At 40.8% G+C, this 22,674-nt stretch overlaps 1 protein-coding gene across 1 annotated transcript in view; it reads left to right on the top strand.

Moving 5' to 3' along the window:
- Positions 1-22,674, top strand: part of LOC149911015 (uncharacterized) — a 73,167-nt gene that overhangs the window by 41,266 nt on the left and 9,227 nt on the right. The window contains exons 22-46 of the mRNA XM_090120002.1: positions 57-1,406; positions 1,497-2,126; positions 2,217-2,486; positions 2,577-4,286; positions 4,377-4,646; positions 4,818-5,006; positions 5,097-5,366; positions 5,457-5,726; positions 5,898-6,086; positions 6,177-7,886; positions 7,977-8,246; positions 8,337-8,606; positions 8,697-10,766; positions 10,857-12,566; positions 12,657-13,286; positions 13,377-13,646; positions 13,737-14,006; positions 14,097-14,726; positions 14,817-15,086; positions 15,177-15,437; positions 15,528-16,157; positions 16,239-16,877; positions 19,302-21,263; positions 21,597-21,641; positions 21,864-21,974. Of these exons, the coding sequence (XP_089976128.1) occupies positions 57-1,406; positions 1,497-2,126; positions 2,217-2,486; positions 2,577-4,286; positions 4,377-4,646; positions 4,818-5,006; positions 5,097-5,366; positions 5,457-5,726; positions 5,898-6,086; positions 6,177-7,886; positions 7,977-8,246; positions 8,337-8,606; positions 8,697-10,766; positions 10,857-12,566; positions 12,657-13,286; positions 13,377-13,646; positions 13,737-14,006; positions 14,097-14,726; positions 14,817-15,086; positions 15,177-15,437; positions 15,528-16,157; positions 16,239-16,877; positions 19,302-21,263; positions 21,597-21,641; positions 21,864-21,974 (16,896 nt within the window). The remainder of the gene's footprint in view (positions 1-56; positions 1,407-1,496; positions 2,127-2,216; positions 2,487-2,576; positions 4,287-4,376; positions 4,647-4,817; positions 5,007-5,096; positions 5,367-5,456; positions 5,727-5,897; positions 6,087-6,176; positions 7,887-7,976; positions 8,247-8,336; positions 8,607-8,696; positions 10,767-10,856; positions 12,567-12,656; positions 13,287-13,376; positions 13,647-13,736; positions 14,007-14,096; positions 14,727-14,816; positions 15,087-15,176; positions 15,438-15,527; positions 16,158-16,238; positions 16,878-19,301; positions 21,264-21,596; positions 21,642-21,863; positions 21,975-22,674) is intronic.

Here is a 22,674-nt window from a genome sequence, read left to right as displayed (position 1 = left end):
AAAGAAAACTAAAACAGTACACACACCAGACACTACTCAAATAACCGAGATCACAGACGAAAGCATTACACCACTCGATCAACCACTTGAACCTGCACAGGCAATTCCGTTGGAAGATGAGCCTGAAACGGTTGAAGTTACAGAAACGAAAACGGAAACCGGTGAAGTCAGAAAAGTAAAAACTAAGAAGCGGCGAGTCAAGGGCAAAGACGGTGTTGTGCAAGTGATACAAGAAATCACTGAAATAACTTCGACTACTGATGAACCAGAGGAAGTTCCAGAAGGTCCCGAAGAGACAACCGTCGAAGAGATTGACACACCTGAAGGTAAGGTCACAGTGAAAACAGTAAAGAAACGAACAAAGAAAACTAAAACAGTACACACACCAGACACTACTCAAATAACCGAGATCACAGACGAAATCATTACACCACTTGATCAACCACTTGAACCGGAACAGGCCACTCCGTTGGAAGATGAGCCTGAAACGGTTGAAGTTACGGAAACAAAAACGGAAACCGGTGAAGTCAGAAAAGTAAAAACTAAGAAGCGGCGAGTCAAGGGCAAAGACGGTGTGGTGCAAGAGGTACATGAAATCACTGAAATCACTTCGACGACCGATGAACCTGAGGAAGTTCCAGAACTTCCCGAAGAGACTACCATCGATGAGATTGACACACCTGAAGGTAAGGTCACAGTGAAAACAGTTAAGAAACGAACAAAGAAAACTAAAACAGTTCACACACCAGACACTACTCAAATAACCGAGATCACAGACGAAAGCATTACACCACTCGATCAACCATCTGAACCTGAACAGGCCATTCCGTTGGAAGATGAGCCTGAAACAGTGGAAATAACAGAAACCAAAACAGAGACGGGTGAAGTCCGAAAAGTTAAAACTAAGAAGCGGCGAGTCAAGGGCAAAGACGGTGTTGTGCAAGAGATACAAGAAATCACTGAAAACACTTCGACGACCGATGAACCTGAGGAAGTTCCAGAAGTTCCCGAAGAGACTACCATCGAAGAGATTGACACACCTGAAGGTAAGGTCACAGTGAAAACAGTTAAGAAACGAACACAGAAAACTAAAACAGTTCACACACCAGACACTACTCAAATAACCGACATCACAGACGAAAGCATTACAGCACTCGATCAACCACTTGAACCGGAACAGGCCATTCCGTTGGAAGATGAGCCTGAAACGGTTGAAGTGACGGAAACAAAAACGGAAACCGGTGAAGGCAGAAAAGTTAAAACTAAGAAGCGGCGAGTCAAGGGCAAAGATGGTGTTGTGCAAGAGATACAAGAAATCACTGAAATAACTTCGACTACTGATGAACCAGAGGAAGTTCCAGAAGGTCCCGAAGAGACAACCGTCGAAGAGATTGACACACCTGAAGGTAAGGTCACAGTGAAAACAGTTAAGAAACGAACAAAGAAAACTAAAACAGTACACACACCAGACACTACTCAAATAACCGAGATCACAGACGAAAGCATTACACCACTCGATCAACCACTTGAACCTGCACAGGCCATTCCGTTGGAAGATGAGCCTGAAACGGTTGAATGTACAGAAACGAAAACGGAAACCGGTGAAGTCAGAAAAGTAAAAACTAAGAAGCGGCGAGTCAAGGGCAAAGACGGTGTGGTGCAAGAGATACAAGAAATCACTGAAATAACTTCGACTACTGATGAACCAGAGGAAGTTCCAGAAGGTCCCGAAGAGACAACCGTCGAAGAGATTGACACACCTGAAGGTAAGGTCACAGTGAAAACAGTTAAGAAACGAACAAAGAAAACTAAAACAGTACACTCACCAGACACAACTCAAATAACCGAGATCACAGACGAAAGCATTACACCACTCGATCAACCACTTGAACCTGCACAGGCCATTCCGTTGGAAGATGAGCCTGAAACGGTTGAAGTTACAGAAACGAAAACGGAAACCGGTGAAGTCAGAAAAGTAAAAACTAAGAAGCGGCGAGTCAAGGGCAAAGACGGTGTGGTGCAAGAGGTACATGAAATCACTGAAATCACTTCGACGACCAATGAACCTGAGGAAGTTCCAGAACTTCCCGAAGAGACTACCATCAAAGAGATTGACACACCTGAAGGTAAGGTCACAGTGAAAACAGTTAAGAAACGAACAAAGAAAACTAAAACAGTTCACACACCAGACACTACTCAAATAACCGAGATCACAGACGAAAGCATTACACCACTCGATCAACCATCTGAACCTGAACAGGCCATTCCGTTGGAAGATGAGCCTGAAACAGTGGAAATAACAGAAACCAAAACAGAGACGGGTGAAGTCCGAAAAGTTAAAACTAAGAAGCGGCGAGTCAAGGGCAAAGACGGTGTTGTGCAAGAGATACAAGAAATCACTGAAAACACTTCGACGACCGATGAACCTGAGGAAGTTCCAGAAGTTCCCGAAGAGACTACCATCGAAGAGATTGACACACCTGAAGGTAAGGTCACAGTGAAAACTGTTAAGAAACGAACACAGAAAACTAAAACAGTTCACACACCAGACACTACTCAAATAACCGACATCACAGACGAAAGCATTACACCACTCGATCAACCACTTGAACCGGAACAGGCCATTCCGTTGGAAGATGAGCCTGAAACGGTTGAAGTGACGGAAACAAAAACGGAAACCGGTGAAGTCAGAAAAGTTAAAACTAAGAAGCGGCGAGTCAAGGGCAAAGACGGTGTTGTGCAAGAGATACAAGAAATCACTGAAATAACTTCGACTACTGATGAACCAGAGGAAGTTCCAGAAGGTCCCGAAGAGACAACCGTCGAAGAGATTGACACACCTGAAGGTAAGGTCACAGTGAAAACAGTTAAGAAACGAACAAAGAAAACTAAAACAGTACACACACCAGACACTACTCAAATAACCGAGATCACAGACGAAAGCATTACACCACTCGATCAACCACTTGAACCTGCACAGGCCATTCCGTTGGAAGATGAGCCTGAAACGGTTGAAGTTACAGTAACGAAAACGGAAACCGGTGAAGTCAGAAAAGTAAAAACTAAGAAGCGGCGAGTCAAGGGCAAAGACGGTGTTGTGCAAGTGATACAAGAAATCACTGAAATAACTTCGACTACTGATGAACCAGAGGAAGTTCCAGAAGGTCCCGAAGAGACAACCGTCGAAGAGATTGACACACCTGAAGGTAAGGTCACAGTGAAAACAGTAAAGAAACGAACAAAGAAAACTAAAACAGTACACACACCAGACACTACTCAAATAACCGAGATCACAGACGAAAGCATTACACCACTTGATCAACCACTTGAACCGGAACAGGCCACTCCGTTGGAAGATGAGCCTGAAACGGTTGAAGTTACGGAAACAAAAACGGAAACCGGTGAAGTCAGAAAAATTAAAACTAAGAAGCGGCAAGTCAAGGGCAAAGACGGTGTGGTGCAAGAGATACAAGAAATCACTGAAATCACTTCGACTACTGATGAACCAGAGGAAGTTCCAGAAGTTCCCGAAGAGACTACCATCGAAGAGATTGACACACCTGAAGGTAAGGTCACAGTGAAAACAGTTCAAAAACGAACAAAGAAAACTAAAACAGTTCACACACCAGACACTATTCAAATAACTGAGATCACAGACGAAAGCATTACACCACTCGATCAACCACTTGAACCGGAACAGGCCACTCCGTTGGAAGATGAGCCTGAAACGGTTGAAGTTACGGAAACAAAAACGGAAACCGGTGAAGTCAGAAAAATTAAAACTAAGAAGCGGCGAGTCAAGGGCAAAGACGGTGTTGTGCAAGTGATACAAGAAATCACTGAAATAACTTCGACTACTGATGAACCAGAGGAAGTTCCAGAAGGTCCCGAAGAGACAACCGTCGAAGAGATTGACACACCTGAAGGTAAGGTCACAGTGAAAACAGTAAAGAAACGAACAAAGAAAACTAAAACAGTACACACACCAGACACTACTCAAATAACCGAGATCACAGACGAAAGCATTACACCACTTGATCAACCACTTGAACCGGAACAGGCCACTCCGTTGGAAGATGAGCCTGAAACGGTTGAAGTTACGGAAACAAAAACGGAAACCGGTGAAGTCAGAAAAATTAAAACTAAGAAGCGGCAAGTCAAGGGCAAAGACGGTGTGGTGCAAGAGATACAAGAAATCACTGAAATCACTTCGACTACTGATGAACCAGAGGAAGTTCCAGAAGTTCCCGAAGAGACTACCATCGACGAGATTGACACACCTGAAGGTAAGGTCACTGTGAAAACAGTTAAGAAACGAACAAAGAAAACTAAAACAGTACACACACCAGACACAACACAAGTAACAGACATCACAGACGAAAGCATTACACCACTCGATCAACCACTTGAACCTGAACAGGCCATTCCGTTGGAAGATGAGCCTGAAACGGTTGAAGTTACGGAAACAAAAACGGAAACCGGTGAAGTCAGAAAGGTTAAAACTAAGAAGCGGCGAGTCAAGGGCAAAGACGGTGTGGTGAAAGAGGTAAATGAAATCACTGAAATCACTTCGACTACTGATGAACCAGAGGAAATTCCAGAAGTTCCCGAAGAGACTACCATCGACGAGATTGACACACCTGAAGGTAAGGTCACTGTGAAAACAGTTAAGAAACGAACAAAGAAAACTAAAACAGTACACACACCAGACACCACTCAAATAACCGAGATAACAGACGAAAGCATTACACCACTCGATCAACCACTTGAACCTGAACAGGCCATTCCGTTGGAAGATGAGCCTGAAACGGTTGAAGTTACGGAAACAAAAACGGAAACCGGTGAAGTCAGAAAAGTTAAAACTAAGAAGCGGCGAGTCAAGGGCAAAGACGGTGTGGTGCAAGAGGTACATGAAATCACTGAAATCACTTCGACGACTGATGAACCAGAGGAAGTTCCAGAAGGTCCCGAAGAGACTACCATCGAAGAGATTGACACACCTGAAGGTAAGGTCACAGTGAAAACAGTTAAGAAACGTACAAAGAAAACTAAAACAGTACACACACCAGACACAACACAAGTAACAGACATCACAGACGAAAGCATTACACCACTCGATCAACCACTTGAACCTGAACAGGCCATTCCGTTGGAAGATGAGCCTGAAACGGTTGAAGTTACGGAAACAAAAACGGAAACTGGTGAAGTCAAAAAAGTTAAAACAAAGAAACGTAGAGTCCAGGGTAAAGATGGAGAAGTGCAAGAGATACATGAAATCACTGAAATCACTTCGACGACCGATGAACCAGAGGAAGTTCCAGAAGTTCCCGAAGAGACTACCTTCGAAGAAATTGACACACCTGAAGGTAAGGTCACAGTGAAAACAGTTAAGAAACGAACAAAGAAAACTAAAACAGTACACACACCAGACACTACTCAAATAACCGAGATCACAGATGAAAGCATTACACCACTGGATCAACTACTTGAACCGGAACAGGCCATCGCGTTGGAAGATGAGCCTGAAACGGTTGAAGTTACAGAAACAAAAACGGAAACCGGTCAAGTCAGAAAAGTTAAAACTAAGAAGCGGCGAGTCAAGGGCAAAGACGGTGTGGTGCAAGAGGTACATGAAATCACTGAAATCACTTCGACGACCGATGAACCTGAGGAAGTTCCAGAAGTTCCCGAAGAGACTACCATCGAAGAGATTGACACACCTGAAGGTAAGGTCACAGTGAAAACAGTTAAGAAACGAACAAAGAAAACTAAAACAGTTCACACACCAGATACTACACAAATAACAGACATTAAAGACGAAAGCATTACACTTCTCGATCAACCACATGAACCGAAACAGGCCACTCCGTTGGAAGATGAGTCTGAAACGTTTGAAGTTACGGAAACAAAAACGGAAACCGGTGAAGTCAGAAAAGTTAAAACTAAGAAGCGGCAAGTCATGGGCAAAGATGGTGTGGTTCAAGAGGTACATGAAATCACTGATATCACTTTGACGACCGATGAACCAGAGGAAGTTCCAGAAGGTCCCGAAGAGACTACCATCGAAGAGATTGAAACACCTGAAGGTAAGGTCACAGTGAAAACAGTTCAAAAACGAACAAAGAAAACTAAAACAGTTCACACACCAGACACTATTCAAATAACTGAGATCACAGACGAAAGCATTACACCACTCGATCAACCACTTGAACCTGAACAGGCAATTCCGTTGGAAGATGAGCCTGAAACGGTTGAAGTTACGGAAACAAAAACGGAAACCGGTCAAGTCAGAAAAGTAAGAACTAAGAAGCGGCGAGTCAAGGGCAAAGACGGTGTGGTGAAAGAGGTACATGAAATCACTGAAATCACTTCGACGATCGATGAACCTGAGGAAGTTCCAGAAGTTCCCGAAGAGACAACCATCGAAGAGATTGACACACCTGAAGGTAAGGACACAGTGAAAACAGTAAAGAAACAAACAAAGAAAACTAAAACAATTCACACACCAGACACTACTCAAATAACAGACATCACAGACGAAATCATTACACCACTCGATCAACCACTTGAACCTGAACAGGCCATTCCGTTGGAAGATGAGCCTGAAACGGTTGAAGTTACGGAAACAAAAACGGAAACCGGTGAAGTCAGAAAAGTTAAAACTAAGAAGCGGCGAGTCAAGGGCAAAGACGGTGTGGTGCAAGAGGTACAAGAAATCACTGAAATAACTTCGACTACTGATGAACCAGAGGAAGTTCCAGAAGGTCCCGAAGAGACAACCGTCGAAGAGATTGACACACCTGAAGGTAAGGTCACAGTGAAAACAGTAAAGAAACGAACAAAGAAAACTAAAACAGTACACACACCAGACACTTCTCAAATAACCGAGATCACAGACGAAAGCATTACACCACTCGATCAACCACTTGAACCTAAACAGGCCATTCCGTTGGAAGATGAGCCTGAAACGGTTGAAGTTACGGAAACAAAAACGAAAACCGGTGAAGTCAGAAAAGTTAAAACTAAGAAGCGGCGAGTCAAGGGCAAAGACGGTGTGGTGCAAGAGGTACATGAAATCACTGAAATGACTTCGATGACCGATGAACCAGAGGAAGTTCCAGAAGGTCCCGAAGAGACTACCATCGAAGAGATTGACACACCTGAAGGTAAGGTCACAGTGAAAACAGTTAAGAAACGAACAAAGAAAACTAAAACAGTTCACACACCAGACACTACTCAAATAACTGAGATCACAGACGAAAGCATTACACCACTCGATCAACCACTTGAACCTGAAAAGGCCATTCCGTTGGAAGATGAGCCTGAAACGGTTGAAGTTACAGAAACAAAAACGGAAACTGGTGAAGTCAGAAAAGTTAAAACTAAGAAGCGGCGAGTCAAGGGCAAAGACGGTGTGGTGCAAGAGGTACATGAAATCACTGAAATCACTTCGACGACCGATGAACCAGAGGAAGTTCCAGAAGGTCCCGAAGAGACTACCATCGAAGAGATTGAAACACCTGAAGGTAAGGTCACAGTGAAAACAGTTAAGAAACGAACAAAGAAAACTAAAACAGTACACACACCAGACACTACACAAATAACCGAGATCACAGACGAAAGCATTACACCACTCGATCAACCACTTGAACCTGAACAGGCCATTCCGTTGGAAGATGAGCCTGAAACGGTTGAAGTTACGGAAACAAAAACGGAAACCGGTGAAGTCAGAAAAGTTAAAACTAAGAAGCGGCGAGTCAAGGGCAAAGACGGTGTGGTGCAAGAGGTACATGAAATCACTGATATTACTTTGACGACCGATGAACCAGAGGAAGTTCCAGAAGGTCCCGAAGAGACTACCATCGAAGAGATTGAAACACCTGAAGGTAAGGTCACAGTGAAAACAGTTAAGAAACTAACAAAGAAAACTAAAACAGTACACACACCAGACACTACACAAATAACCGAGATCACAGACGAAAGCATTACACCACTCGATCAACCACTTGAACCTGAACAGGCCATTCCGTTGGAAGATGAGCCTGAAACGGTTGAAGTTACGGAAACAAAAACGGAAACCGGTGAAGTCAGAAAAGTTAAAACTAAGAAGCGGCGAGTCAAGGGCAAAGACGGTGTGGTGCAAGAGGTACATGAAATCACTGAAATCACTTCGACGACCGATGAACCAGAGGAAGTTCCAGAAGGTCCCGAAGAGACTACCATCGAAGAGATTGACACACCTGAAGGTAAGGTCACAGTGAAAACAGTTAAGAAACGAACAAAGAAAACTAAAACAGTTCACACACCAGACACTACTCAAATAACTGAGATCACAGACGAAAGCATTACACCACTCGATCAACCACTTGAACCTGAAAAGGCCATTCCGTTGGAAGATGAGCCTGAAACGGTTGAAGTTACAGAAACAAAAACGGAAACTGGTGAAGTCAGAAAAGTTAAAACTAAGAAGCGGCGAGTCAAGGGCAAAGAGGGTGTGGTGCAAGAGGTACATGAAATCACTGAAATCACTTCGACGACTGATGAACCAGAGGAAGTTCCAGAAGGTTCCGAAGAGACTACCATCGAAGAGATTGACACACCTGAAGGTAAGGTCACAGTGAAAACAGTTAAGAAACGAACAAAGAAAACTAAAACAGTTCACACACCAGACACTATTCAAATAACTGAGATCACAGACGAAAGCATTACACCACTCGATCAACCACTTGAACCTGAACAGGCAATTCCGTTGGAAGATGAGCCTGAAACGGTTGAAGTTACGGAAACAAAAACGGAAACCGGTGAACTCAGAAAAGTTAAAACTAAGAAGCGGCGAGTCAAGGGCAAAGACGGTGTGGTGCAAGAGGTACATGAAATCACTGATATTACTTTGACGACCGATGAACCAGAGGAAGTTCCAGAAGGTCCCGAAGAGACTACCATCGAAGAGATTGAAACACCTGAAGGTAAGGTCACAGTGAAAACAGTTAAGAAACTAACAAAGAAAACTAAAACAGTACACACACCAGACACTACACAAATAACCGAGATCACAGACGAAAGCATTACACCACTCGATCAACCACTTGAACCTGAACAGGCCATTCCGTTGGAAGATGAGCCTGAAACGGTTGAAGTTACGGAAACAAAAACGGAAACCGGTGAAGTCAGAAAAGTTAAAACTAAGAAGCGGCGAGTCAAGGGCAAAGACGGTGTGGTGCAAGAGGTACATGAAATCACTGAAATCACTTCGACGACCGATGAACCAGAGGAAGTTCCAGAAGGTCCCGAAGAGACTACCATCGAAGAGATTGACACACCTGAAGGTAAGGTCACAGTGAAAACAGTTAAGAAACGAACAAAGAAAACTAAAACAGTACACACACCAGATACTACAAAAGTAACAGACATCACAGACGAAAGCAATACACCACTCGATCAACCACTTGAACCTGAACAGGCCATTCCGTTGGAAGATGAGCCTGAAACGGTTGAAGTTACGGAAACAAAAACGGAAACCGGTGAAGTCAGAAAAGTAAAAACTAAGAAGCGGCGAGTCATGGGCAAAGACGGTGTGGTGCAAGAGGTACATGAAATCACTGAAATCACTTCGACGACCGATGAACCAGAGGAAGTTCCAGAAGGTCCCGAAGAGACTACCATCGAAGAGATTGACACACCTGAAGGTAAGGTCACAGTGAAAACAGTTAAGAAACGAACAAAGAAAACTAAAACAGTACACACACCAGACACTACACAAGTAACAGACATCACATACGAAAGCATTACACCACTCGATCAACCTCTTGAACCTGCACAGGCCATTCCGTTGGAAGATGAGCCTGAAACGGTTGAAGTTACAGAAACAAAAACGGAAACCGGTCAAGTCAGAAAAGTTAAAACTAAGAAGCGGCGAGTCAAGGGCAAAGACGGTGTGGTGCAAGAGGTACATGAAATCACTGAAATCACTTCGACGACCGATGAACCTGAGGAAGTTCCAGAAGTTCCCGAAGAGACTACCATCGAAGAGATTGACACACCTGAAGGTAAGGTCACAGTGAAAACAGTTAAGAAACGAACAAAGAAAACTAAAACAGTTCACACACCAGATACTACACAAATAACAGACATTAAAGACGAAAGCATTACACCACTCGATCAACTACTTGAACCGACACAGGCCACTCCGTTGGAAGATGGGCCTGAAACGGTTGAAGTTACGGAAACCAAAACGGATACGGGTGATGTGAGAAAAGTTACAACTAAAAAGCGTCGAGTCAAGGGTAAAGATGGTGAGGTGCAAGAGATACATGAAATCACTGAAATCACTTCGTTGACCGATAAACCAGAGGAAGTTCCAGACGTTCCCGAAGAGACTACCATCGAAGAAATTGACACACCTGAAGGTAAGGTAACAGTGAAAACAGTTGAGAAACGTACAAAGAAAACTAAAACAGTACACACACCAGACACTACACAAATAACAGACATCACAGACGACAGCAGTACACCACTCGATCAACCACTTGAACCTGAACAGGCCATTCCGTTGGAAGATGAGCCTGAAACGGTTGAAGTTACAGAAACAAAAACGGAAACCGGTGAAGTCAGAAAAGTTAAAACTAAGAAGCGGCGAGTCAAGGGCAAAGACGGTTTGGTGCAAGAGATGCATGAAATCACTGAAATCACTTCGACGACCGATGAACCTGAGGAAGTTCCAGAAATTCCCGAAGAGACTACCATCGAAGAGATTGACACACCTGAAGGTAAGGTCACAGTGAAAACAGTTAAGAAACGAACAAAGAAAACTAAAACAGTACACACACCAGACACTACACAAGTAACAGACATCACAGACGAAAGCATTACACCACTCGATCAACCACTTGAACCTGAACAGGCCATTCCGTTGGAAGATGAGCCTGAAACGGTTGAAGTTACAGAAACAAAAACGGAAACCGGTCAAGTCAGAAAAGATAAAACTAAGAAGCGGCGAGTCAAGGGCAAAGACGGTGTGGTGCAAGAGGTTCATGAAATCACTGAAATCACTTCGACGACCGATGAACCTGAGGAAGTTCCAGAAATTCCCGAAGAGACTACCATCGAAGAGATTGACACACCTGAAGGTAAGGTCACAGTGAAAACAGTTAAGAAACGAACAAAGAAAACTAAAACAGTACACACACCAGACACTACACAAGTAACAGACATCACAGACGAAAGCATTACACCACTCGATCAACCACTTGAACCTGAACAGGCCATTCCGTTGGAAGATGAGCCTGAAACGGTTGAAGTTACGGAAACAAAAACAGAAACCGGTGAAGTCAAAAAAGTTAAAACAAAGAAGCGTAGAGTCAAGGGTAAAGATGGAGAAGTGCAAGATATACATGAAATCACTAAAATCACTTCCACGACCGATGAACCAGAGGAAGTTCCAGAAGGTCCCGAAGAGACTACCATCGAAGAGATTGAGACACCTGAAGGTAAGGTCACAGTGAAAACAGTTAAGAAACGAACAATGAAAACTAAAACAGTACACACACCAGACACTACACAAGTAACAGACATCACAGACGAAAGCATTACACCACTCGATCAACCATTTGAACCGGAACAGGCCACTCCGTTGGAAGATAAGCCTGAAACGGTTGAAGTTACGGAAACAAAAACGGAAACAGGTAAAGTCAGAAAAGTTCGAACTAAGAAGCGTCGATTCATGGGCAAAGACGGTGTGGTGCAAGAGGTACATGAAATCACTGAAATCACTTCGACGACCGATGAACCAGAGGAAGTTCCAGAAGGTCCCGAAGAGACTACCATCGAAGAGATTGACACACCTGAAGGTAAGGTCACAGTGAAAACAGTTAAGAAACGAACAAAGAAAACTAAAACAGTTCACACACCAGACACTACACAAGTAACAGACATCACAGACGAAAGCATTACACCACTCGATCAACCACTTGAACCTGAACAGGCCATTCCGTTGGAAGATGAGCCTGAAACGGTTGAAGTTACGGAAACAAAAACGGAAACCGGTGAAGTCAAAAAAGTTAAAACAAAGAAGCGTAGAGTCAAGGGTAAAGATGGAGAAGTGCAAGAGATAAATGAAATCACTGATATCACTTCCACCACCGATGAACCAGAGGAAGTTCCAGAAGGTCCCGAAGAGACAACCATCGAAGAAATTGACACACCTGAAGGTAAGGTAACAGTGAAAACAGTTAAGAAACGTACAAAGAAAACTAAAACAGTTCACACACCAGACACTACACAAGTAACAGACATCACAGACGAAAGCATTACACCACTCGATCAACCATTTGAACCGGAACAGGCCACTCCGTTGGAAGATGAGCCTGAAATGGTTGAAGTTACGGAAACAAAAACGGAAACCGGTAAAGTCAGAAAAGTTCGAACTAAGAAGCGGCGATTCATGGGCAAAGACGGTGTGGTGCAAGAGGTACATGAAATCACTGAAATCACTCCGACGACCGATGAACCAGAAGAAGTTCCAGAAGGTCCCGAAGAGACTACCATCGAAGAGATTAACACACCTGAAGGTAAGGTCACAGTGAAAACAGTTAAGAAACGAACAAAGAAAACTAAAACAGTTCACACACCAGACACTACACAAGTAACAGACATCACAGACGAAAGCATTACACCACTCGATCAACCACTTGAACCTGAACAGGCCATTCCGTTGGAAGATGAGCCTGAAACGGTTGAAGTTACAGAAACAAAAACGGAAACCGGTCAAATCAGAAAAGTTAAAACTAAGAAGCGGCGAGTCAAGGGCAAAGACGGTTTGGTGCAAGAGGTATATGAAATCACTGAAATCACTTCGACGACCGATGAACCTGAGGAAGTTCCAGAAATTCCCGAAGAGACTACCATCGAAGAGATTGACACACCTGAAGGTAAGGTCACAGTGAAAACAGTTAAGAAACGAACAATGAAAACTAAAACAGTACACACACCAGACACTACAAAAGTAACAGACATCACAGACGAAAGCATTACACCACTCGATCAACCATTTGAACCGGAACAGGCCACTCCGTTGGAAGATGAGCCTGAAATGGTTGAAGTTACGGAAACAAAAACGGAAACCGGTAAAGTCAGAAAAGTTCGAACTAAGAAGCGGCGATTCATGGGCAAAGACGGTGTGGTGCAAGAGGTACATGAAATCACTGAAATCACTTCGACGACCGATGAACCAGAAGAAGTTCCAGAAGGTCCCGAAGAGACTACCATCGAAGAGATTAACACACCTGAAGGTAAGGTCACAGTGAAAACAGTTAAGAAACGAACAAAGAAAACTAAAACAGTACACACACCAGACACTACACAAGTAACAGACATCACAGACGAAAGCATTACACCACTCGATCAACCACTTGAACCTGAACAGGCCATTCCGTTGGAAGATGAGCCTGAAACCGTTGAAGTTACGGAAACAAAAACGGAAACCGGTGAAGTCAAAAAAGTTAAAACAAAGAAGCGTAGAGTCAAGGGTAAAGATGGAGAAGTGCAAGAGATACATGAAATCACTGAAATCACTTCCACGACCGATGAACCAGAGGAAGTTCCAGAAGTTCCCGAAGAGACTACCATCGAAGAAATTGACACACCTGAAGGTAAGGTCACAGTGAAAACAGTTAAGAAACGAACAAAGAAAACTAAAACAGTACACACACCCGACACTACACAAGTAACTGACATCACAGACGAAAGTATTACACCACTTGATCAACCACTTGAACCTGAACAGGCCACTCCGTTGGAAGATGAGCCTGAAACGGTTGAAGTTACAGAAACAAAAACGGAAACCGGTCAAGTCAGAAAAGTAAAAACTAAGAAGCGTAGAGTCAAGGGTGAAGATGGAGAAGTGCAAGAGATAAATGAAATCACTGATATCACTTCCACGACCGATGAACCAGAGGAAGTTCCAGAAGGTCCCGAAGAGACAACCATCGAAGAAATTGAAAAACCTGAAGGTAAGGTAACAGTGAAAACAGTTAAGAAACGTACAAAGAAAACCAAAACAGTACACGCACCAGACACTTCACAAATAACAGACATCACAGACGACAGCAGTACACCACTCGATCAACCCCACAAACTTGAACAAGCCACTCCGTTGGAAGATGAGCCTGAAACGTTTGAAATAACAGAAACCAAAACGGATACGGGTGATGTGAGAAAAGTTACAACTAAAAAGCGTCGAGTCAAGGGTAAAGATGGTGAGGTGCAAGAGATACATGAAATCACTGAAATCACTTCGTTGACCGATGAACCAGAGGAAGTTCCAGACGTTCCCGAAGAGACTACCATCGAAGAAATTGACACACCTGAAGGTAAGGTAACAGTGAAAACAGTTGAGAAACGAACAAAGAAAACTAAAACAGTACACACACCAGACACTACACAAATAACAGACATCACAGACGACAGCAGTACACCACTCGATCAACCACACAAACCTGAACAAGCCACTCCGTTGGAAGATGAGCCTGAAACGTTTGAAATAACAGAAACCAAAACGGATACGGGTGGTGTGAGAAAAGTTACAACTAAGAAGCGTCGAGTCAAGGGTAACGATGGTGAGGTGCAAGAGATACATGAAATCACTGTAATCACTACATTGACCGATGAACCAGAGGCAGTTCCAGACGTTCCCGAAGAGACTACCATCGAAGAAATTGACACACCTGAAGGTAAGGTCACAGTGAAAATAGTTAAGAAACGTACAAATAAAACTAAAACAGTACACACACCAGACACTACACAAATAATAGACATCACAGACGACAGCAGTACACCACTCGATCAACCACTCAAACCTGAACAAGCCACTCCGTTGGAAGATGAGTTTGAAACGTTTGAAATAATAGAAACCAAAACGGATACGGGTGGTGTGAGAAAAGTTACAACTAAGAAGCGTCGAGTCAAGGGTAAAGATGGTGAGGTGCAAGAGATAAATGAAATCACTGATATCACTTCGTTGACCGATGAACCAGAAGAAGTTCCAGACGTTCCCGAAGAGACTACCATCGAAGAAATTGACACCCCTGAAGGTAAGGCAACAGTGAAAACTGTTAAGAAACGTACAAAGAAAACTAAAACAGTACACGCACCAGACACTTCACAAATAACAGACATCACAGACGACAGCAGTACACCACTCGATCAACCACACAAACCCGAACAAGCTACTCCGTTGGAAGATGAGCCTGAAACGTTTGAAATAACAGAAACCAAAACGGATACGGGTGATGTGAGAAAAGTTACAACAAAGAAGCTTCGAGTCAAGGGTAAAGATGGCGAGGTGCAAGAGGTACATGAAATCACTTCTACCACCGATGAACCAGAGGAAGTTCCAGACGTTCCCGAAGAGACTACCATCGAAGAAATTGACACACCTGAAGGTAAGGTCACAGTGAAAACAGTTAAGAAACGAACAAAGAAAACTAAAACAGTACACACACCTGACACTACACAAGTAACTGACATCACAGACGAAAGTATTACACCACTCGATCAACCACTTGAACCTGAACAGGCCACTCCGTTGGAAGATGAGCCTGAAACGGTTGAAGTTACAGAAACCAAAACGGAAACCGGTCAAGTCAGAAAAGTAAAAACTAAGAAGCGTAGAGTCAAGGGTAAAGATGGAGAAGTGCAAGAGATAAATGAAATCACTGATATCACTTCCACGACCGATGAACCAGAGGAAGTTCCAGAAGGTCCCGAAGAGACAACCATCGAAGAAATTGACACACCTGAAGGTAAGGTAACAGTGAAAACAGTTAAGAAACGTACAAAGAAAACCAAAACAGTACACGCACCAGACACTTCACAAATAACAGACATCACAGACGACAGCAGTTCACCACTCGATCAACCCCACAAACTCGAACAAGCCACTCCGTTGGAAGATGAGCCTGAAACGTTTGAAATAACAGAAACCAAAACGGATACGGGTGATGTGAGAAAAGTTACAACTAAAAAGCGTCGAGTCAAGGGTAAAGATGGTGAGGTGCAAGAGATACATGAAATCACTGAAATCACTTCGTTGACCGATAAACCAGAGGAAGTTCCAGACGTTCCCGAAGAGACTACCATCGAAGAAATTGACACACCTGAAGGTAAGGTAACAGTGAAAACAGTTGAGAAACGTACAAAGAAAACTAAAACAGTACACACACCAGACACTACACAAATAACAGACATCACAGACGACAGCAGTACACCACTCGATCAACCACACAAACCTGAACAAGCCACTCCGTTGGAAGATGAGCCTGAAACGTTTGAAATAACAGAAACCAAAACGGATACGGGTGGTGTGAGAAAAGTTACAACTAAGAAGCGTCGAGTCAAGGGTAACGATGGTGAAGTGCAAGAGATACATGAAATCACTGTAATCACTACATTGACCGATGAACCAGAGGAAGTTCCAGACGTTCCCGAAGAGACTACCATCGAAGAAATTGACACACCTGAAGGTAAGGTCACAGTGAAAACAGTTAAGAAACGTACAAATAAAACTAAAACAGTACACACACCAGACACTACACAAATAATAGACATCACAGACGACAGCAGTACACCACTCGATCAACCACTCAAACCTGAACAAGCCACTCCGTTGGAAGATGAGCCTGAAACGTTTGAAATAATAGAAACCAAAACGGATACGGGTGGTGTGAGAAAAGTTACAACTAAGAAGCGTCGAGTCAAGGGTAAAGATGGTGAGGTGCAAGAGATAAATGAAATCACTGATATCACTTCGTTGACCGATGAACCAGAAGAAGTTCCAGACGTTCCCGAAGAGACTACCATCGAAGAAATTGACACCCCTGAAGGTAAGGCAACAGTGAAAACTGTTAAGAAACGTACAAAGAAAACTAAAACAGTACACGCACCAGACACTTCACAAATAACAGACATCACAGACAACAGCAGTACACCACTCGATCAACCACACAAACCCGAACAAGCCACTCCGTTGGAAGATGAGCCTGAAACGTTTGAAATAACAGAAACCAAAACGGATACGGGTGATGTGAGAAAAGTTACAACAAAGAAGCTTCGAGTCAAGGGTAAAGATGGCGAGGTGCAAGAGGTACATGAAATCACTTCTACCACCGATGAACCAGAGGAAGTTCCAGACGTTCCCGAAGAGACTACCATCGAAGAAATTGACACACCTGAAGGTAAGGTCACAGTGAAAACAGTTAAGAAACATACAAAGAAAACTAAGACAATACACACACCAGACACTACACAAATAACAGACATCACAGACGAAAACATTACACCTCTCGAACAGTTACATAAACCAGTACAGACTACCCCACACACACTTGAAACGGTTGAAATTACGCATACTTAAATGGAGACTGTTGAAGAATACACATTTATAAATACATTAGGTGGACCTAATTACAAAGATAGTGAGGTTTTTGAAATCACCGTAAACATATTTACTTCTGATGAACCTAAAGAAATCATTGAATTTTCTGAAGACAATGCTACTAAAGAAATGGACACGCAGGCAGGTAAGGATATTATTAAAATATTAGTTAAAAACTTTCCAAGAAAACAAAAACAACAATTGCCAGAAACTACAAATATGATAGCAGTGACGAATGCTTGTAACTGCGTTTTCATTCATACGAACCGGTGTATGTGATCTCACTGGACGCCACACCAGAAATATTTGAGATAAAGAAATCGCTAATGGAGGTTGGAGTGCTAAGTTAAAACCAAAACGTTTCAATGTATGGTAGGTTTAAGAAGTGCATGAAATTTCAGAAATTAAGTTCACTGTCTGTGTAGCGGAGGCGGTTAGTTATACATTTCCAGGTACCATCAGAATAGAAATCAACAACGTTGAAGGTAAGTTAAACGTGAAAAGATTTTATATGTTGTTTTCACCAGCCCAGCTATAATAACTTCATAAGTTAATACAGTTGATACAATTCAAACAAGGCAAACGTCAATGTTTGTTTCTTTTTACGCCGGATGATTTATTAAATTAGAATATGTGGTTCACAAGGTTCCTGTAGTCGAAATAGATTTATTATAATGTAATTTCGGATGATACAAAACTGACATTCTGCTGCACTAGATTCACTGTGAAATAAAAAATGTATGCGTGTGCCGTGTACTAGAGTACACACGTAAGAAGTGAAACTGCTTTATGACCTTAAAAATGTCACGAGTATGACGTAACGCAAAAATGTCACGCGTACGAAGTAACGCAAAAATGTCACGCGTACGGCGTAACGCAAAAATGTTACACTAAATTTTTGTCCAACCCCGATAAAAAAGTTTCACTTCAAAAATTAGGTATCGTAATAATTTTAAGATTATTCATTAACTACTAAATGTAAGAAAAAATCTTGAAGTATGTACTTTAAGGGTGCACTCACACACATCAGTCACCGTCAAGTCACCGATGACTGATCGGTGACGGTTTGTGTACGTATCCACAAACACCAGTCACCGTCATGTTGTCCGTCAGTCACGTCGCCGGTTTGACTGAATCATTGAACACATACATCAGGTTAGTCAGTGATTAGACGTGTGTCACGCTAGAGAACATGTAGCAATTATTGACGGTAGCACGACGCTGACTGAACTGAGACGTGACGGCACCGGGTGAGTGGGGATAAAAGTATGATACATGTATGGAAAGATTATTTGACGTGCCTGACCGGTGACGTCACTGATAGATTTCGTGCCGGCGACTGTCGTGTGGGAACAGAGTCATACTAGAACTATTGATACATATTTTTTTTAAATCCTGTCCGGTGACGTGCCGTGACGGTGACTGATGTGTGTGAGTGCACCCTAAATCCTAAACACAGTGTTATCGATCTAAATTAAACGTTTGTCAAAATTATATTTAAAGATATTCATACTTAATTAATATTTTCTTATTATCAGCATTGTAAGTCTATTATGTTAATTTTAATATATGATTTAATAAAATCAAATATAATGTATTTTTGATATTTGTCGAAGCTAACCTTGTGCAATTATCCATCCATAGTAATTTATAGTCTAGCCTCTGTACTTCAAAGCTTTTTTGTGAACAATTAACATTTTTGTTATAATTTTGATTATTAAAAAATATGTTTTATTATTATTATTTTCATTCTCAACGGATCAAAAATTAAATTAAACTCAGTTTTCTAAAACATTGTATTTTAGATATAAAATTTAACTACTGCGTTAATGATGTTTATGGGCATTCCATATTTACTTTTTTTTTATTACAGATGTCTTCAAGAAAATTGAAACGCCTGAAGAAATTAAACCAGAAGAAGATGAAAAGCCCTCACTTCCTCAAAAGACTGTAACCCTTGAAGTAACGGATAAAACAAAGAAAAAATTAAAACCCCAGAAAATCGAGCATGTATCACTAGAGATGAGTTCCCCTCAAAAACCTGAAGAGCTAGAAGGGCCTCAATTTGCTAAACTGAAGCTTAAAAAGCCTACACAAAAACCCAGGGAAGAACCAAAGACAGTAGCTTTACCTAAGTTTCAATTAAAAAGCAGAATAAAATTAGTCACGGATTGGCCTCCAAATCCAATAAAACCTATATTTACTAATATAGGAAGCATAAAGCAGTGTGGAGACTTATCACGAAATATAAAAGAGGCTAAAAAGATTAAAAAGAAAATAATAAAAGAAGAATTACTTCCAGACCTAGAAAAGACTGAATTAGAGCAGCTTGAAAAAATAGAATTTGATAGAGCTAAAGATAGTACTGATACAGTCGAAGTTTTACCGAACCAGCAACTGAAAGAACCGTTAAAAGAAGAAACAGTAACAAATGAAATTCCGGATAGCAAAAAGAAAAAGAAATTGGTGCCCATTACAATAGAACAAAAAGTGTTGCAAATAGATAAGCCGCAGCATGCAGAAAATACTGAAGGACCTCAATTTACGAAAATTAAACTAAAGAAAACTATAACACAAGAGAAACAAGACCGTGCCAGTGCTAAAATTCCTAAATTACAATTAAAAAGCCGAATAAAGTTCATCAACGATTGGCCACCAGAGATAGTAAAACCGTCTGTTACTATAATAGATAGTATAAGACAGAGCGGCATATTATCAAGAAATGTCAAAGAAGCTGCAAAAATAAAGAAAAAACCTATAAAACAAGTTGTACTCCCAGAAGTTGAAAAAATTGAATTAGAAAAGCCGATGTTTACACACGAAGATATAATAGAATCAAAAATTCAGCTTCCAGAGGATGATAAATCAATCAAAGAGAACACAACAAGTGACGAAAAGGATGAAGAACCAGAACAATTCACTATACTTCCTCGCAAACCTAGTTTGAAAAAAGTGGAAGAAATAGAAGATGAAGTTGTTATAAAAAAGAAATTAAAACCTACTCGAAAATCATCTGTAACACTGCCCGAAATAACAGAACCAGAAATAGTTGTCTTTAGACCGAAAAGTACCAAAACTTTGGAAGATGTTGAACAGGAATTTAATATTCAATTGAATTCTTATGCAGAGGAAGAGATATCCATGTCTAGTAAAGTGAAATTAAAACCACAAAAGCAACCCACTTTTGGAGAAGAAGCTAATGAAACTTCCATTAAATTCTATGAAGATGATCAATCGGTAGAAGAAATTATTATTTCTGATACTGAAAGTGATGTGGATAAGGAATCTGCAAATGTGGTTTTATCTATGAAAAAATCAAAAGTCATGCAGAAAACACATGAAGATGATATGTCTGTAACTTTGTCTAAGCCAAAAAAACCTATTGAAACTTCAGAAATTATGGAAGATGTAAATATAACTTTGGATAAAAAACATGAATATGTCATAGATAATCAAGAAGAAATTGCCTTTGATATAAAGCAACAAATAGAACAACGTAATCAAGAAGATTTGACCCTTTCTAGTAAAATTAAACTTAAGCCTAAGAAAAAGGTTAGTAAAACCGAAGCAGCGGATGAAGTTTCAATTCAAGTAGAAAAATATATTGAAGATACTGAACAAGTGGAAGAAGTTATCATAAGTGAAGATGAATCAGAAGGAAATGTAGAAATGGTTCTTAAACGAAAACAAAAGAAGACACCGTACGAAGTAAACGAGGTAGAAGAATTAAACGTGGCACTCAAACCGAAAAGGGTTATCAAAGCACCAACATTTGAAGAAGAGGAAATTACCATATCAGCAAAGCGAAAGCCTAAGAAGCCTTTAACTATACAAGGTATATACTATAATATTCCCTTTTAATTACAAACATTATTTTATATTATTTTATATTTTCTAAAATATTTGATTGATTTGAAAAATAATTAAAACTTTCTACATTTGATAAAAAAAAATATTTTTATCCACACATAGTGGCGAGTTATGAATAAGGACCATTCATCGTCGATTTTAAATATAATATATTGTACTCTAGTTTTGCATTAATTAATATTTTTTGGTTTGGTTTAGCAGGGTGGTAAATATATTTCAATTATAGACTAAAAATAATGCCGTCTTAATATTTGATTCGGTCCTTAATACATATTTCAATACACTTTTAAATTTACAGAAGCAGATGTAACGATGAGTATAGCAAGAGAACAAGAATTCCCAGGTATGTACTAAATAGTAGCTAGTTATGTTCGCAGCGCAATCTCAGGCATTGTCTGGCTTGCGGTTGTTGGGTTAACAGTTAAATATATTATAATTATATTTGCTCTAAAATACTTTATTTAGTATTTCACAATTATGACGTTATAAAAGTGTTTGTATTGTAATATTTAAACAATTTGCATAAAATTTGTTGACCTTTTTAAACAACTACCTTAATTTTCAGAAACTCCAGTTAATGTACGCTCTGGTGACATCGTATTCGCAGTTTACTCGTATGTTGCTGAAACTGATGAAGCTATTAGTTTAGTAGAGGGTGAACGATTGTACATACTAGGTAAATTATATTTTATATCTAATCATATTCTAATTCTTTAATTAATATAATAGTGAAATAATATATTACTAACTTTGCCCACGTAGATACAAGACATTCCAATGGGCACTCCCATTGGAATTTTCTGTATCATATAATTAAAATAATTTGGAAAATCCAAAAGTGCACGCCTCATAATTTTTTTTTAATAAATATTTATTAATTATTATTTTTGTTTATTTAATAACAATTAAACCACATCGAATCAGACCCTGAAAAATGAAAGGGTTCTATTCCTGAGCATACTCAAGCGTAAGAGAAAAAAAAAGACTCGATTAGTAAAGTATTTCGGTCGCTATCGTGTTAACAAGAAAAAGGATCCGCACATACAGACACACGGACGTCCAAGACAGAACTTTTTTAAACTGTTTTTTAACTAGTTTAAATAACAAAAATGACATCAAAAATATCATGAACGTTAAAAATAGTGTTTTTTCTTAATATGTGTGTGTATGTATTATCTTACAAGTGCAATGTATGATACATAAAGACATTTTAAGTTTGAAAAATCAGATGTTTTGCGCGAAGTGACAGTAGTACCCACCTCAACGCTTCGCTTATGAGGCGTGCAATATGCTTAACGTAAATAAAACCGGCCAACTGCGAGTTGAACTCGCGCATCGAGGGCTCCGAACAAACCTATTTTTTTATTATGTTGTAA

Source organism: Colias eurytheme, chromosome 1 (assembly GCF_061535395.1).
Source record: "Colias eurytheme isolate Ceu_HAF_F1 chromosome 1, ilColEury1 Martin Lab GWU primary, whole genome shotgun sequence".
NCBI classification, from domain to species: domain Eukaryota; kingdom Metazoa; phylum Arthropoda; class Insecta; order Lepidoptera; family Pieridae; genus Colias; species Colias eurytheme.
Note: the sequence above shows the minus strand (reverse complement) of the source record. Positions and strands in the feature narration are given on the sequence as shown.